General features: G+C 33.9%; 1 protein-coding gene across 1 annotated transcript in view; it reads left to right on the top strand.

Annotated features, from left to right (window-relative positions):
- Positions 1 to 3,765, top strand: part of LOC134854239 (cilia- and flagella-associated protein HOATZ-like) — a 269,680-nt gene extending 265,915 nt beyond the window's left edge. Inside the window, exons 2-5 of the mRNA XM_063870418.1 lie at positions 1,831 to 2,202; positions 2,790 to 2,899; positions 3,046 to 3,105; positions 3,499 to 3,765. Coding sequence (XP_063726488.1) covers positions 1,854 to 2,202; positions 2,790 to 2,899; positions 3,046 to 3,105; positions 3,499 to 3,717 — 738 coding nt within the window. The 5' untranslated portion in view covers positions 1,831 to 1,853 and the 3' untranslated portion in view covers positions 3,718 to 3,765. The remainder of the gene's footprint in view (positions 1 to 1,830; positions 2,203 to 2,789; positions 2,900 to 3,045; positions 3,106 to 3,498) is intronic.
- Positions 3,766 to 16,787: the final 13,022 nt, after the last annotated feature.

Genomic DNA, 16,787 nt, shown 5'->3' with positions numbered 1-16,787 from the left:
TTAGAGATCTATCTTTTTTTTTTTCATTCACTATTTTCATTCAAGAAAGAAAGAAAGAATTTATTTCTCCAAGTATTGTAACAAATTCAACAAAATTTAAATGACAAGCAAATAAATTAGCGCTGGAGAGGATAGCCAAAAGGCATATGGAATTCCCACTGATAGGCTACCCTTGAACAAAAATAGTGAACTTAACTATCAAACATTATAAAAATTTGAACAAAATTAAATTATCAGTGAAAATCTTTTTAGCGAACAGAAGCAATTCTATAAATAAGTTACAGCTGCTGATACTGCCGTGTTATATAGTATATTTGAGACCAAGATACTGACAGAAAACACACAGGAAAATACACACCAAGAAGAACCGAAAAGCAAAACAAGAAACAGAAAAAAAAATTCTTTATATTCTTTTAACATTTTGGAACCAGCATTATCTAGAAACTCTGAGAATTCTGATGGCCAGTGTTTCAGTGTGACAGCTCTAAATTTAACATCAAAGCGCGAAATCATTTCAAGAAATTAAGTGGAAATTTAATAAAAAAACTTAAAATAATTATAACTAAAACTGAAAAAATAAAAAAAATTTGAGAAGAATGCGATTTCTCGAAATCCAGAAGGTTTGAAAAACTGAAAAAAGCATGAAATGACAACCCTATTTTAGACAGTCGCAATGACAACCGCGAAAAAATTAGACAATCACAGAAATCAATCACTAGTCTTTTTCCGGTTTCCTTGAAATCTTTTTCACTTTTTATGAATATATGTTGGCTAGTTGATTAATAAATTCTATTTACCTTTAGATTCCAGAAGTACCAGAGCGAGACAGACTTGGCCTTGAACTGGCGGAAAAAGCTGCCAAAAATCACAGATCCAAGAAAAGCAAGGCACTAAACGAGGTCAAATCAAAACTGGCAGCAGTTTCCTCCAAATCGCCAAAGTTCGGATCAATCAGATCTGGAAACTCTGCAGCGTGCAGTAGAAGTCTAGCTTCAATGTCGCCAGCCGCTCAACTTTTATTGGCCAATCGAATCAGAGACAGAACCGGTTCAACAATATCGAATTCAACATCTATGTCAATGAGTGAATCTTTACGGGCATCGTATTCGCCTAAAAGGACAAAGAGTCCAGCTTCAAATTCAACCAGGTCGATTGGAAGTACAAACAGTCGTTTTAGTTCGCCCTCAATTAATTCAAACACTCATTCGCCAAAAGTGAGAAAAACAACGCCGGTACCGGGTTCGTTGGCTTCAATGGTTAGAAAGGGTAGAGAGAAGACGCCTTTATCTGAAGCAGTGAAGATGAAATCACAAGAGAGTTGTCAATCTTCTATAACGGATGATCTGTTAGAACTGAAAAACACGAATCAGACTAAAAGAGTTGCAGCATCCGATTTCTTCTGAAGTTAAAGTTAGAAGTTTATGTGAATCAGAAGTTCAGAAAAGAAAGAGAATTCGTTTGTTTAACTGCCAAGAAACAAGGATGAAACTTATCCGATGGGAGAACTGATTTGAATATGTTCGTTCGAAAGTGAAACAAGTGCGAACTATCAGAACTTAAACTGTTGCTTTGTTGTAAAAGATTTATTCGTTTAAATTTAGCTTCTAGAACGATTTACTTTTTAGCCCATTTTACATTCCAAAAATCAGGAATTTGCTACTGGCAAAAGTAGTAATGTTGAACACACTCGTTTCCTTGCGGAGAAATTTTTGTGAACTGTTTTTAGAAACAAAATGGGATAAACAGCGATCCAATATTCTTAAGTTTATAAACATCTGCCTAGCAACTTGAATTTATCATCGAAGAAACTAACTAAAATTTCTTCAGATTATAATGTGATTTGAAACTCAAACATGACGCATGTCACATTAACTCCTGTGAACTCGGCTGCTTCAGTCGCCAGAGACGCCGAAGTGGGACGAACCAATCAGAATGGCGGAAAAGACGAGTACCCCCTGGCTCCGACCAATCACAGCACTCCAAGTGACAGTCTCAGTGGAGCAGTTGCGGTGGACGAAGGAAGCAACAGCAGTGGAATTGAGGAGAAACTGGTTTTCTCCGGCACCGATCCCGACACAATTGAGCTGGCCAAGTCTTTTTGGAAGTCAGTCACTCTGCAGCCGCCACTGGAATCGAACTTGATTGCCACTCAAATTGGACAGAGGCTTCCGAAAGCACCGAGTGTGACATCAAACAAAACCAGTAAGCGTTGTTGTGTGCTCTCTTTAGTTGATCTAGATATTCAGATGGCAGATGGAATTTTTTGTGATATGATGTGATTCAAAAGTTGGAGCAGACAGAATGATTTAAAAAGAAGAATCTGCTAGTTTGACAAACTAGCCCTTGCATGCAATGGTTTTCTAGAATAGGTCAGTTGATGTTTTATTTCATTCTATCAGTTTAAGAGTTTTGCGATTTGTTTTTTGGAACGGTTCAGACAAAGTTTTACGTTTAAATCAATTAGTCGTAAGTTTTATCACTGCGTAACTGTAAAATAAGTTTGATTTGAATTGCACGGAAAATACTAACAATTACATTTTTCATCAAGCTGACACTAATTCTTAATGGCAACTTGTTTTTGTTGAACGAATCGGAACGCGATATTTGTTGACTGGATAAAATGGTTCCGGGTGTCATTGTCAGTTAATCTATGTAATCACAAAGTTTCTAGGACCGATGAAAGTACTCAAGGTCACCAATAGTGCCATCATTTTGTACTCACTAATTTTGTTTGATGAATAAAAAATTACTAGAACAAAAGTGTAAAATTAAAATTGTTCATTATTTAGAAATCAAAGCAGATCAAAAAGGCTCAAAGGCGGACCCCGCCCTGGATAAGTTTTTCTCGAGGACCAGCGCGAGAAATCAGGCAGATAGAACAGAGTATATCAAACGACTGGTAAGCTATATACTCCACTCCTTCGTTCAAGTTACCGGGTGAATGGATTACTACTTCAGATAATTATTCACTCACATTTCAAATTACTTGAAGCAAACTTTTAAATTTTATTTCTGTTGATAGTCTTCTGAGTTCTTTTTATGTAGGCATACCATAGGATGCAAATGCTGCAGTTGCTGGAGAAAAGAAAGAAAGAACGACTTCAGGTAAATTGGTTTCCTTTTTTCGGAGTCTTTCTAAGTTGATTTTTAAGATTCACTGAGCAATCAATTCAGAGAAGTTCCAAAACTGAAAAAAAAATCATTATTCAAAGCTCATGAGCAATATTTTTGAAGAATCAAGTATATATTTTACATTAGGAAAAACTAACCGTTTTTTACCACATTTAACTTGAGTTTATTTAAAAAAAAAATCTGTTTGTTGGTAATTAATTATTCAAGCTTCGAATTTAGCTAGCTACGATTACTTGCTTGACATAAAAGTTTGAAGATAAGATAACACGCCACGTATAATCCTTCTGAACCGTCGTTTGATTTGTAGTCCGAATGCTTTCCAAAGCAATTATTTAAAATAATGGGTTTTGTACTTGACTGCTTCAGAAAGAACTTTTGTCGGAGGATTTCAAGCCAGTGAAATCAAACGAGATCGAAGAGTTCTCCTCTTCAGTTGGAACTGGTGAAGATGTACCCTTGTACACTGAAGAAGAGTTAGAACGAGAGCTGGAGATGTTGAAGACATTTGAGACTACCATTCTGAGAGAAATACAGACCCCTATGTCCCAAAAGTCAACACCGGAAGAAAACTCACATAGACTGTAATAAAATAATCTGATACACTTGTTCATATCTACTTTTTGTAAATACGTGTAAATATCTAAAATTAGTGAAAATGTTTAAAATGCGTTAATTAGAGTCTATACATTGCCAGTTTTTTTACACAAGCGAAGCGTATTGTTTCATTACGAAGAATTTTTTCTAACCTAAGTCGCAAATAAAAGTGCTCATTTGGTGGTACTTATGTTATATTTCAATTTAATCATATTTAAGCTTAGAAAATTTAATGGCATATGTTGCTGCTTTGTTTTTGATTAGTGTAAGGTCCTGTTTTTAAAAAAAAAAAATACATGTATTATGAAAATGTATGGGAATTGTTGTTTTTCGTTTTTTTTTTGCAACGCTTTGATAATATTTTGCACTTTTTGCAGAATTTTCAATTTTTCTCAAAAACTTCTCAACCTATTTGCACAAAATGATACCAATGGAATAACCGACTGCTCTGCTATGTGCCTGCATATTTCTATTTTAATTTTACCCAACGTTCTACGGCCTTCGAAAGTTTCAGTAAAGAGAGTTTTGACCTATTTGTTTTGAATTTTCTCAAATCATAATTGCACAAATCTGAGTCAAGGGTTTCAATTGAACAAAAAATTTTGGGGAATTCCCCTGCTTAAGCCGCTATTCTCAGAATTCGATAGAAAAAACGTCACAAGATCATTTTTTGAGATACTGATTAATTTTCAAATCTTTTTGATTTTCTCTAAAACTAACCTGCCAAATCGGAAAATAAGGATTTAACCGAAAGAAAAAAATTGGTTAGGTACATCTTATCTGCGCAAGCGGCTATGCTCTGTGTTTTGAAAAAACTGTGACCTTCAAAAAAGTCAATTTTAAAAATATGCACGTCTTTTTTTTGGAAATTATTCTTGGGTTTCAATAACAAACCGGCTGATTCTGAGCTGATAGTTCATTTAAACTAATATGGGGCTTAGATTTTTGCTGCGTAATCTGTTTCACCCTGTTTTTTGTAGAAAAGCTGATATGGACTTTAAAAAAATTCCTTGTTAAATCTTTACCATTTTTTTTTAAGAAAATTCATCAATAGTCTCGAAAACTAATCTCCAAATCTCATATAAAGTGTTCACTCAGAGTGCAAAAATCTGCATTCTAAATTTCAGCGTCTGCAAAGCAGAGGCTATTCTCCTGATTTTGAAGTGAAAATTTCATAGAATTAAGAAAAGTAACATTTTCGAATTTTGATCAATTTTGGAAATTTTTTCTTAAAACAACCCAGCCAAATTTGGGATAAAGATTGCAACTGAAAGAACGAGTATTAGTTTATTAGTTTTCTCCTTTACATCAGTTGGTAATGGCGTACTCAAGCAGAGAAACACTAGGGTTTAGCGTAAAGTCCATTTTTTTTGAAATTTTGAAAAATAAGTATTTCCGTATCAGTACAATATCTATTAAAAATATTAAAACAGGTAGATCCGGCATTAGCTGGGCCACTAGTTTACTCTGTGGCGAAGATGCGAGGACGTGAGACTCCTAATCAACAAGTGGTATAATTAAATTCGCACATTTAAATAGGTTTGTTTTCTGGTCGAATTTTTGCTGCATAATATGGGCAATTTGATAGGAACTGTAGCTGCCTTATTAGTGGCTAGTGTTAGTAAAGTTACAAACGGTCTTGGAGCAGATGTGAGAATGTGACACTCCTATTCTTAACAATTTTTTTGAAGGTATATTTTCAATCTTTTCCTTACTTCACTTTGTTTTGCCCGTTTCGAGCTCTTTTTGTAAATTTTCCTCGCTTGTGTTGTCGAAGCGTAGCTTACCATCTGTGTAAAAAATGCATTCAAAAGATCGTATATACAAGCCTTACCCTATCTGGGAATTCTATCTTTTGAATGCATTTTTTCACAGATGGTAAGCTACGCTTCGACAACACAAGCGAGGAAAATTTACAAAAAGAGCTCGAAACGGGCAAAACAAAGTGACGTCCCAAATAAATAAATATACTGTGCATTATTAAACTCGAAAACAACGTTGTGAAAGCGCCCTTACTCGGGCCGTGCGTTTTTAATTGAAGTAAGTTGAAACTTTGCGCACAATTTTGTTCTTTTTTAAATAAAATAGTGAAGATTCTTATATAGGTAATGGTTTTATTTAGAAATTCGAAAACCTAAGTCAGTTTTTTTTTCTGTTTGTCGCGTTCATTAATTCTTTCCAACTACTTAATGACTATTTTGAAAATTTTCAAGCTTGTTTTTTTTAATGAATTTTCCAATCGGAGCTGAGATATCACACTTGAATATCAAAAATTGCCAGTAAATGCTGGAATTTTGGCAGTTTTTTTTAAAATTGCCTTCCTTGCGAATTCCTTTTTTGGAGTAATTGTTTGTCGCACATTGTGGGGTTCAAATTCTGTTATTACACTAGCTCGCTTTTCCGAGCGTAGCGTAATGATACGACTATTTTTTCCTAAGTCGCAAATATTGGTGCCATCTTTACGGCTTTTTAATAGCATGATCTTGAAGATTCGATTAGTAATAAGTTATCACAATTGATGCATGTTAAACTCATCAAATGAACAGAAAAAAGCCATTGATTTCAAACAACAGGGCAATAAAATAAACTCGATATCAAAATACAATTTGATGTATTTCGCAAGTTTTTGGAAGGCATATTTTATACATAATTTGGCCTTATGCTTTCCAATTTATTACATGCAAAGTTAGTGTAGATGCTAGTGTTAAAAAAAATTTCAAGGGCCCATGGAGCAAATGCGAGGTCATGTGATCTACATCTTCTGCCTGTACAGCAAACGTTTTATTGTTCAAGGCATATTTTCATCTTTTCTTATTTCATTTTATAGAGCTACTTTTTTGTCATTTTCTTGCTAGTGGGTTGCGACCAGCTTCGCCTTTATTTCGATTCTGCTGATGCACATATGTTCAAATTAACGCTTAATTAGATTCGATGTTCTGGAATAAAAACAGTATTTTGTTTGTGCTGCCTTCATATCTGAAAATATTGACAGAACTTTTTCTACAAAGTGTTAACTAGCACAACTTTTTTTGAAGATGATCACAGATGAGACATCACAATATGTTGATTCTATCATCTTTTTTTCGCCAAGTTGAGAGGTTTCAAAGATCTTTTTTGCCAGGGTGGCAAAGGAGACGAACTATATTGGATCCATTATCCATAAAATCTTTTAAATCACATGTAAAAATTTTCCAGTCTCTCGAATTCTTAAATCTCTCAAGTATTTTTTTCCAAATATCCAAAATGGAAGAAATGCCAAGAAAAAAATTGAGAATAATTGGGACAATAGATGTAACAAAAATACAAAATCAAAACAAAGACAAATCTAATTGCATTAAAATGTAAATACTAGGTCAAGTTCAAGTTCAGTCAAGTTCCGACACATAGCAGAATTTTTTTTAGAATTTCACCTTGCTTTCCTTTATTCACTTTTCTCGCATATGTTTGCGAACTGAAGCTTCGCCTCTGTATATCTTCAGACTAATTAAAAGGAGTTTTTAGAGAATAAGCAACTCATTTAAGGAGGCAACTTAGAATTTTTACACTTAAAAAACTTTGTCTTAGGTAAACAAAACAAATTTTTTACGAGCAGCATGTCTTAGCGCATGAAAGGATGCAGCCAATCATATCAAAGAACGATCTCATTTTCGACTAAGTGGCACACTTGAAATTTTGGCACATTGACATGCAAGCTTAGACGAGTAATTGCATTCAAAGTTAACACAAAAGCGACAGATCAATAATACGAAACAAATCCTCACTAAATATCATTTCAATTTTTTTCACCTTTTTGTTTTCGTTTAACTGCCTTGTAGCCATCAGTAGATTCTTTATCAGAACAGGATTTAAGAGGAAACGTAAATGAAGCGGATCATCTCGCAAGTAGACTCTCTATCCGAAGCCAAAGAAAAAGCAAGCTTAACTGGTTGCTGAGCTAGAAGTATAATGTTACCTGTAGTACCTGATTTTGCGTGGAAAAAAACACTGTGTGTTCCTTGCCACTCACTTCGCGAAGTGCTCGTAATAACAAATCTTCAAAACGTGAATTAAGTTTATATCTAGATGCACTGGTTGTATTGTATAAGGTTGAAGACTGCAGTAAGTAGTTACATAAGCCAAGTTTCAATTCACCACAGGCGCAGGTGACAATCCGCATTTTTGAATAACTACAAAAACATCAAATTGAATTTTGTTGCGACATTTTATCGCGGAGATACCAATAAAGCAAAAAATGGTTCTTTTGCTATACGGCCCAAATAACCAAGTTTTAAATTTGAGCGTCTGCTTTTAATGAATTACCAATTTCTCTTTCACCTGAAATAATTTCAACTTCAACCAATCAGATTTTTGCATTCTGACCTAGTTTTGAAAGTAACAGAAAGAAGCCATTTTGAGCCATAACAGAAAAAACCTCAGAAAGTGTTAAATTGCAATACAGATAAGAGTATCAACTAAATTGCATTAATCATACATAATCATGATCAATATCAAATTGAAAAACACAAATACAGCGTCTAATTCGAAATCTAATGTAAATAGGACTTATCTTCAAACGACTAACTACAAACTAACTATTAAAAAAATCATCCATCAATTGTATACAAGCAAAAAATTCAAATTCATAGGCACCATAATTGCAACAATAGTATTGCAAGTAACAGCAGGGAGGATTTAGGGAACGCCCTTCCCTCAGGGATTCGACCCCTGCCGACCCAACGGCTCCCCCTTAGTACTATTTTGAGATATCCATTTTGAGAGACGGATCCTTCAATTTTTCTAAAGGCACCTTTGGCACCAATATCTAATTTTGAGGGGGGATCGCGGCGCAGAAAATTTTTCCAAAACAGGGTCTTTTTAGTGCTTTGGGAGAGCTCGGAAATTCACTGTGCTCGATCTAAAAAAAAAAGGTCGACAAAATTTTCGATTTTTTTTTTGAAAATCCGCCCCCCCCCCTCGAGAAAATCCTAGATCCAACCCCTGAGTAACAGGCCACTTCGCAAAGAAACAAAAAATGTAATATCCCGAGGTCTTCTAACATTGCATAACCAAGGATTTACTAATATTTACCATGCAGGAGAACCAAAATTTAGAGGAGTAAGTTTCTCCTTTTGCTTTAAACGATCGAGCAACAAGTGAGATGCAGAAAAACTCCAAACATCAGCAGACGTTGCCATTCCGTTTTTCAGAATATACACAATGTTTTCTTCATTCAAACAAGGCGGAAATCCACTCGAGAACAAAACTTCGATCGGCTCTCTACTCCAAGAAGATTTTGCTTTCAGTGCCCTCAAAGCGACCCACGTATGCTCTCCGAAGCCAGTTTCAATCTCTTGGCAAAGCACAATAGTCGCACTTTTTGTACACCCAAGCAATAAATGTTTCTCTATTCGCGGTGGACTGTTAATGCAGCCCCTTTTGATCTCGTCATAACAACTATTTGGAAATAAACATTTGCCAACTCCAAAACTTTCACAGGGCACGAAAGAGAAACCGTCTACAGCTCTAAGTCCGTGTTGTATTTCTGAGATTTTCACAATTTCTTTACTTTTTTGATAATTTACGTAGATGATGTTTCCTTCGCACAGCAGGGCTGAAATAAAATAATGATAGTCGAACCAGAAGTAAGAAGGCTTAGAGTTAATTTGGCAGTCGGAAAATGAAATAATATCATCTTTGATGAAAATTTGTTACTTCTCCTGGCTCCAAAAAGCAAGGTTACGCCCGTTGCTTTTTATCAATTCCGGGAAACCTTCAGGCTTTTTGATGGTTTCGAAAGATTCATCATGTTCATAATCATCTTCATAACTGAGACGGAAAACTTCTCTGGGCAATTCGAAAACAAAAGTAGCTGAAAAGACGTCGCATATAACGGAGAAGCTTTGAATTTCATTGAAAGAGCATTTCTGATGTAGTTTTGTGAAATCCATATCAAGCGGAATATAGTATCTCACATTTGCCGTCTGTTCATTTGAGTAACCAAAGTCCCCCCTAAAACATCTCAAACCCTTTGTAACCATTCACAAAATTGAGTGTAGTCAAATGGATTAAATAATATAACTCGAAATGAGCCCAATTGGCTCACTAAAGAGGCAACATACTCCAATTGGAAACCATCCTTATGTTTTCTTTGGTGCATGATATTTTTTCTTAAACTTATTGAGTTTAAACGTTATTTCAAAAAAATTAATAGGAACACAATCGATACGTTTAATATAAATTCATCTGAGCCGACAACCATTTTGAAAGTTACCATAGAACCAAAAATACAACAAAAAAAAGTAAAAAGTACGAATTCAAAGCTAGAACAAACTTTGTCAAGGCTAGAAATAAGTTACCAATACGAGGAAAAAATCCTAGCACTAAAAATCATTACAATGAAAAATGCGCACAGAAAAAAGAACAATTCAAAGATGTGACAAACAAACCGACAAAACATAAGCAGACATATTAGACTGACAATTTTTTAACAAAAAAATTTCCTGTTTGAAGAAAAAACAAAACCTGGTCAGGTTAGAACTCAGGGCCTTTCCTGTACAAGGCGTATTCGTTAGCTTTTGAGTAAGTGTACAGGATACGCTAGAACGTTTGAATTCATTATGGACCAAGATACCAACTGATTCAAGAGATTCTGTTAAACAAGTTCTTATACCGAAAAAGTGTATATTCCGATTTGATAACTCTCGCTAATGGCGAGCGTAAGCATTGTTTTAAATTGAAAAAAAAAAATTAAAAAATCAAATCAATCGAAGACGAAGTATAAGAAGTCAAACAAAGCAAAGGCAAAATCGCGTTTTAATAGTTTTGATAAATAACAGAAAAGGGTTCCATTTTATGAAAAAAAAGTTTCTGATGTATTTTTGTGAAAATCATATCATACAGAAAGCATTATTTAACATTTCTCATCTGAAAGCAAAGCGGCCTATAAAGCATCTCATGCTCTTTTAAATGATACACGAAATGAAGTATAGAAGAGTGGATTGCTCAACAAATTCTCGAAACGATCCTAAATGGCTGGCTCAAGATGGAACATACTCTCAAGGACAAATTTGAGTCAAACCTGGGGTGATTCATCGTGAATTTTACTAACTCAGCCTTGGCCCAGATAAAACAAAAAGACGTACTAAAATTATGTCTAACTGATGTTTTTAGGTTTCATTGTTTAAAATTAAAGAAGCAAAGTATGCTTTTCATTTGGATTCATTGCCTGTCCTCTATAACACATTTATTACATTTTTTGAGCTCAATAATTTTCAACTTACTACAGTGGATTGCTCAAAAAATTCTCAAAATGATCCTATATGGCTCCCTCAAGAGGGAACATACCCTGATACATTTTTGGCATTCTTCCAAGCCGAGCTAAATTGTAAACGCACAATTTCATAGAATAAATGGTAAAAAAATTTATTATTATACTTTCAATGAAAAATTTGGGTCAAACTTGGCGTGATCCATAGGGAAGTTTTCTAGCTCAGCTTTGGCCTAGATAAAACAAAAAAAAAACAAAAAATTTACTGAAAGTTATGTCTAATCGATGTTTTTAAGTTAAATATTTTTTGGTTATATTTGAATTTATTTTTATAAAATTCAGCCAAAATTTTGAAATTTTGAATTCATTAGCTGTCCTCTATGGCACATTTATTACATTTTTCTTGAGCGTATTAATTTTCAACTTACTACAGATGAAAAGCAAACCCCTACAAACTCACAGAAAACTAAATAAAACTATAATTATCATGGGAACATAAACAATCATTTCAGACCAACATTAAAACGTCTTGAAGCCAAATAATGTAACCGGCGGCTGGTATATTTAAGCCATGCCGAATTTTCAAAGACTGTTTAAAAACGAAAAACACGTAACAAGTCAAATGGAACTAAACACACTCCGCATGTTGCTTCTTGGCGATTCAGGGAAACCATCAGGCTTTCTGATGGTTTTGCTAGATCTAGTTTGACATTAAGTTTTATATCTGAGAGGGAAAAATTTTGTCGACAACTCAAAAAACAAATAACTAAATAGACGTTACTTATTACAGTAATTTTTCCATTTCGTTGAAAAAGCACTTCTGATATGGTATTGTGAAATTTATGTCAAGCTGAAAATAGTACTAAGATAAAACAAAAATAACAATAAAATCATGCCTAATCAAATTTGTAGGTTTGATAGGCTCAGTTTTGATTACATTTGAATTTAGTGTATAAAACTAAGCCGTTTTGTTCGTTCAAGATCAAAAACAAAGGCGAAGCTGGAATTTCGCAAACAGGGGAGAAAGCAGTAAGATAATCAGGAGCTTTAAAATTCTTTGAACCACAATTTTGGCACGTAAAAATTGGAATGTAATAAACAAAAAGCAGTCACACTGTTTTTGCATGAAATAAATTAGAACGTATGAAAACCAGATTGTGAACAAATTTTGCATTTGAAGAATTTCGTGAATCATACCGATTTAGAAAAATTCTGAATCGAAATTCAATGTACAGACTGTTGTATAAAAAAAAAAAAAAACAATTTTACATTTGTCGTTTTCCATAAAATGAATTTATATTTCATAAAATGAAAAATTAAGAAAATAAATTTCAAGATATTTTGTAAACTAAAATGGTCATCTCTAAAGCTGCTGAATTTCAGATCTTCGTACTTTTAACTCAGAAACAAAACCTAAAATGGCTGAAAGCATAGAACTGTCTTTTCAAAATTTATCAAAACTTCAGAAAAAAATTCACTTATGAAATCACTAACATCATAAATGATATTTTTGTTTAGGTTAGTTATTGATTTTCAGTAGCCCGTACGTATATCATTTTCTGCCATCAAGCGTAATAAATTTTAAAAATTGATTAGTTTCTTGAAACTTTTTCCAATAAAACAAACCGTCAGGTCTCCAAAGCTACAAAACCTTGAGCTGTACTAATAAAACACCAGATATACAAAACTAGCAAGTACCATCACAGCACCAGGCATGGATAACAAAACATTCTTTAATGAAAAACCAAAAATCACAACAAACCAACCTTTTTGAGATTTTTTGGAAACTTTTAAAAACACAAATTTTCCAAGACTAAAAGACTTGAGCATTCCCAACTGCAAGCCACATCCGCAACCACTGCAACAAAGAAGTAATCATACTTGGAGGCAACATGTAATCTCCTGAGAGTATCTTGACAGAACCCCAGTGTTGAAAAACAGCATATCTCGAAACTTGAAGCGAATCGAGCAGTTAAAATTGAAGATATATTTGCGACCTTTCGGAGTATCCTGAGAGCTCACCGCAGCAGGATTCAGAATTTCAAATTCTGTAAAGTTTTCTTTTTTAATACCTTTTTAGAAAAAAATCATAGAACATATCAAATCTCGGAAAAAAAGTTTGAGCAGTCATATTTGAGGCAATAATTGCACAATCTCAGAGTACTTTAAGAAACTCAATTATGTGACCACATCCGAATTTTAAGAAGTTTTTCAGATCTAAACTTTTTGAAAACCTTTGGAAAAAATCAAAAAATTGTCATACCTTGAAAACTAAAATGATTTGACAGTCATATTTGGAGACCATTTTACAAACATTTAGAGTACCCTTAGCACCAAGGATAGCCAATTCTTGTAAGAAAAACGATTTGGGCAATCATATTTGGAGGTCAAATTCGCAACCCTTAGAAAAACAGTGACATCATACTATCATCATATGGTTGCTTTTTTCCGATTTCGCAATTACAGGAAAATTGTAAATGCTTTTTTCCAACTTTTAGGTCGAAAAGCTAAGCTTTGATTTTTATTTTTAAAAACTTAGCCATGATGTATGCTTAAAAATAAATTATCAAAGCAAATTTTCCATATGGAAGCGCTAGCTGTCCGGAATAATATAATCGTCTAAGCGTTCCAAAAATTCATTCAAATAACAAGAAATAGAGTATAGTCAAATGAGTTACTTGAAAAACTCTCGAAATAAGCCTAGAAAGCTCACTAGAGACGGAACACAAGCATACTCGCTAGAAAAGGAACACGCGCTGAACTGAAAACTTTCTTAAGACTTTGCGTTGTCTCTTAAGAGATTTGTTTTTTTTCCAACTCAGGCATAGATAAAACAAAAAAAAATAATGAGATTCTATCTATTCAAACTTTTAGATTAAAAAGCTTGGCTTTGATTTTTGATTGAAAAACTCAGCCATTATGTTTGCAACGATTAAGTTTATAAAATATGTTGTCTTATTGAAGCGTTTACTGTCCTCTTTGGTGCACTTTTACATTTTTTAAGGTTAATAATTTTAAACTTGGTTAAAAAACTGGTTCCTCTTCTTACTCTTAGAAAATCTTACACTTCAAATTTAACAGTAAAATTATAAAGCATTATATTCATCATGGACAGCGAATGCAGACCGAAAAAAAAACAAGTTAAGGCCCATTAAATTTGTAAGGGATGGAAAGTTTCAACCATGCCACATTTTAAAACACAGTTTAAGCAATAAAAAAGTAACCAATCAAACTGATCCAAGCAAAGCAAAATAGAAAGTTAAGCTTGTTGTTTCTTATCGATTCCAGGAAAGCATCACGCTTTTTGATGTAGTCGATAGAATCAGCTCCAAAAAAGTCATAAAGGAATTTTTTTCTGGGCAATTCAACAACAAAACTTACAGAGAAATTGGATACATCAACAATTGTTTTTCATTTCTCAACTGAACAATTCTGATGTAGTTTTGGGAAATACGTTATAAAGCAAAAACTAAAATCATAAAAATGCCGTTTGCACACTGGAATCAACAAAGTCGCCGTTGGAGCATCACAAGGACTGCATTCAGTTTAAAAAATAAGAAAATTCTAAATTCTAAAGAGAATCAAAACTAATGGGAAAAAATGACAGCAAAAATTTTAAAAAAAAAAAAACAATAACTTTCGTTCCACTCAAAGAAGGCTCGCCGCGTTTTTGATCCTTAATTTTAAGAACCGAGAATATTTTATAATTTCAAAATTTCTTCGGCGATAGCAAGTTTATAAAATCCGTTTTTGAAGGGTTTTGCTCATAAATCCGTTTTGCTCTTAGCAAATAAAAAAAAGAACTATAAAGGAAGAAGTGTACAAAATTTGAATCGAAACTAATGGGAAAATATGACAGGAAAAAATTTGAAAAAAAAATTAATTTTTGTTCCACTCAAAGAAGGCTGGCCGCGTTTATTGATCCTTATTTTATAGAACCGTGGATACTTTATATTCGCAAAAACTTCTTCGGCGAAAGCCATTTTATAAAAACCGTTTTGAAAGGTTTTGGTCATAAATCACTTATCACACAAAACGGCAAATCAAAAAATAGGAACTAAAAAGGAATAAGTGTACAAAATGTGAATCGAGATTACATAATACTTTATATGACAACAAAAATTTGTTACAAAATAACATTCGTTCCACTCAAAGAAGGATGGCCGCGTTTATTGATCATTATTTTTCAGAACCGAGAGTACTTTAAATTTGCAAAAACTCTTCGGCGATGGCAAGTTTATATAAACCATTTTTGAAAGGTTTTGCTCCAAGATCACTTATAACACGAAAAAGCAAATGAGAAAATAAGAAATAAAAAAGTGTACAAAATCAAAATCGAAACTAATGGGAAGATATGACAACAAAAAAGTGAAAGAAAATATTGAAAAACAAGTTTTTGAAAAAATTGACTTAAAGCTGACAAACGAAGTGTTTGGTACCAACCGGATAATGGCCATCGACTATCAGAAAAAAGGTCGACAAAACTCAATCAGCAGTCAGGAAGTAAAAAGCAAAAAAAAAAAACGATAACTTGCGCAATTAAATAAATCTAGTCAATACCATAAGTTTGCGCAAAACCTGAGTATAGTTTTAGAATAAGATTTGGGAATTAAAACGCAGTAACGCTAGGAATACGAACAAAAATTGACGTCGCCGGAACAAAAAATTTAAATACCGGTAGCAAAAAATTAATTGTTGCTTTTTTTCGGCGAGAACTTGTTTTTGAATTTTTATGAAAATATAACTAACCATCCTGTAGACCAGCTGCTCCTTCTCGAGCGCAAATTTATTTGAGATATGCTCGGGCGATTATTCTCGTCCGCCTCGCAAGTAAAAACCGCAACCGAAGTACATTCGACAAATTTCTTGTTTATTCTATGCAAATCCACTACTTCGCCTAAATTGCCATGGAGTGGCTCAAAAGGAATCGTATCAAGAGTTGGCCACTCAATTGATGATAAAAACTGCTCTATTAACTCTTCCATTAGAGATTTAAGCTTCGGGCTACCGAAGTTAAAAGGTTTGATGCACGCCAAATTCTTTAATTCCTTCCTTTGTTGTTTCAGGGACAAATTAATATCATCGCGTATCTTGGAAAACTTTTCTATGACAAAACTATCAGAATTTGTAAGCAAATTCCTTGTTTGCGTGAATAGCTGATGAGAGTTTTCAACAACTTGGGAAAATTGTTTCAACTCATATGTAGACATTTCCGTATTTTTTCTATAAAACTGATTTTTCAAATCGGCTTTCAGAGAGCCGAACTTCTCGCTTTCCATATAACTGCTCACATTCTGGCAAATAGATTCGGACAGAATTTCTTTGAGTTTTTCCGGTTTGTATTTTTCAGTTTCAATTTGCATAACTTCGGTGAAATCTTTTTGACAGATTTCCCGAAATTTCACATCTTTGCTGAGTTGGTCAAACGAGTCCAAGCATTTGAAGATTTCTTCTTTTGTTTCTGTGGCTTTTTGTGCAATGTCAATCATTTCATGCCCAACATGCGTGAACACGCATTGGAAACATGAAATTACATCGCAATCAACGCAAAATAAGGAGTGCAGATTTTTGTGTTTTTCACACACCGAAACTTCATAATCTTTTTCATCAGTGACTTTGTGCCCTCGCTTAACATGACTAGCGATACATTCTAAACAATGAATTTCCTTTTTTTCCTTCTCGCCTGTATTTGAAATGCAAGACAAACAATTATAAAATTTATCGTTAAGCGTGCACTCGCACGTTTTGCACCCTCGAACCACGATTTCAACTTCATCCGCAGCAGACTGACACTTCAACTGATGCGTTTTTAGAT

Source organism: Symsagittifera roscoffensis, chromosome 1 (assembly GCF_963678635.1).
Source record: "Symsagittifera roscoffensis chromosome 1, txSymRosc1.1, whole genome shotgun sequence".
NCBI lineage: Eukaryota > Metazoa > Xenacoelomorpha > Acoela > Convolutidae > Symsagittifera > Symsagittifera roscoffensis.
This window is presented reverse-complemented; position numbering and strand designations above follow the sequence as displayed.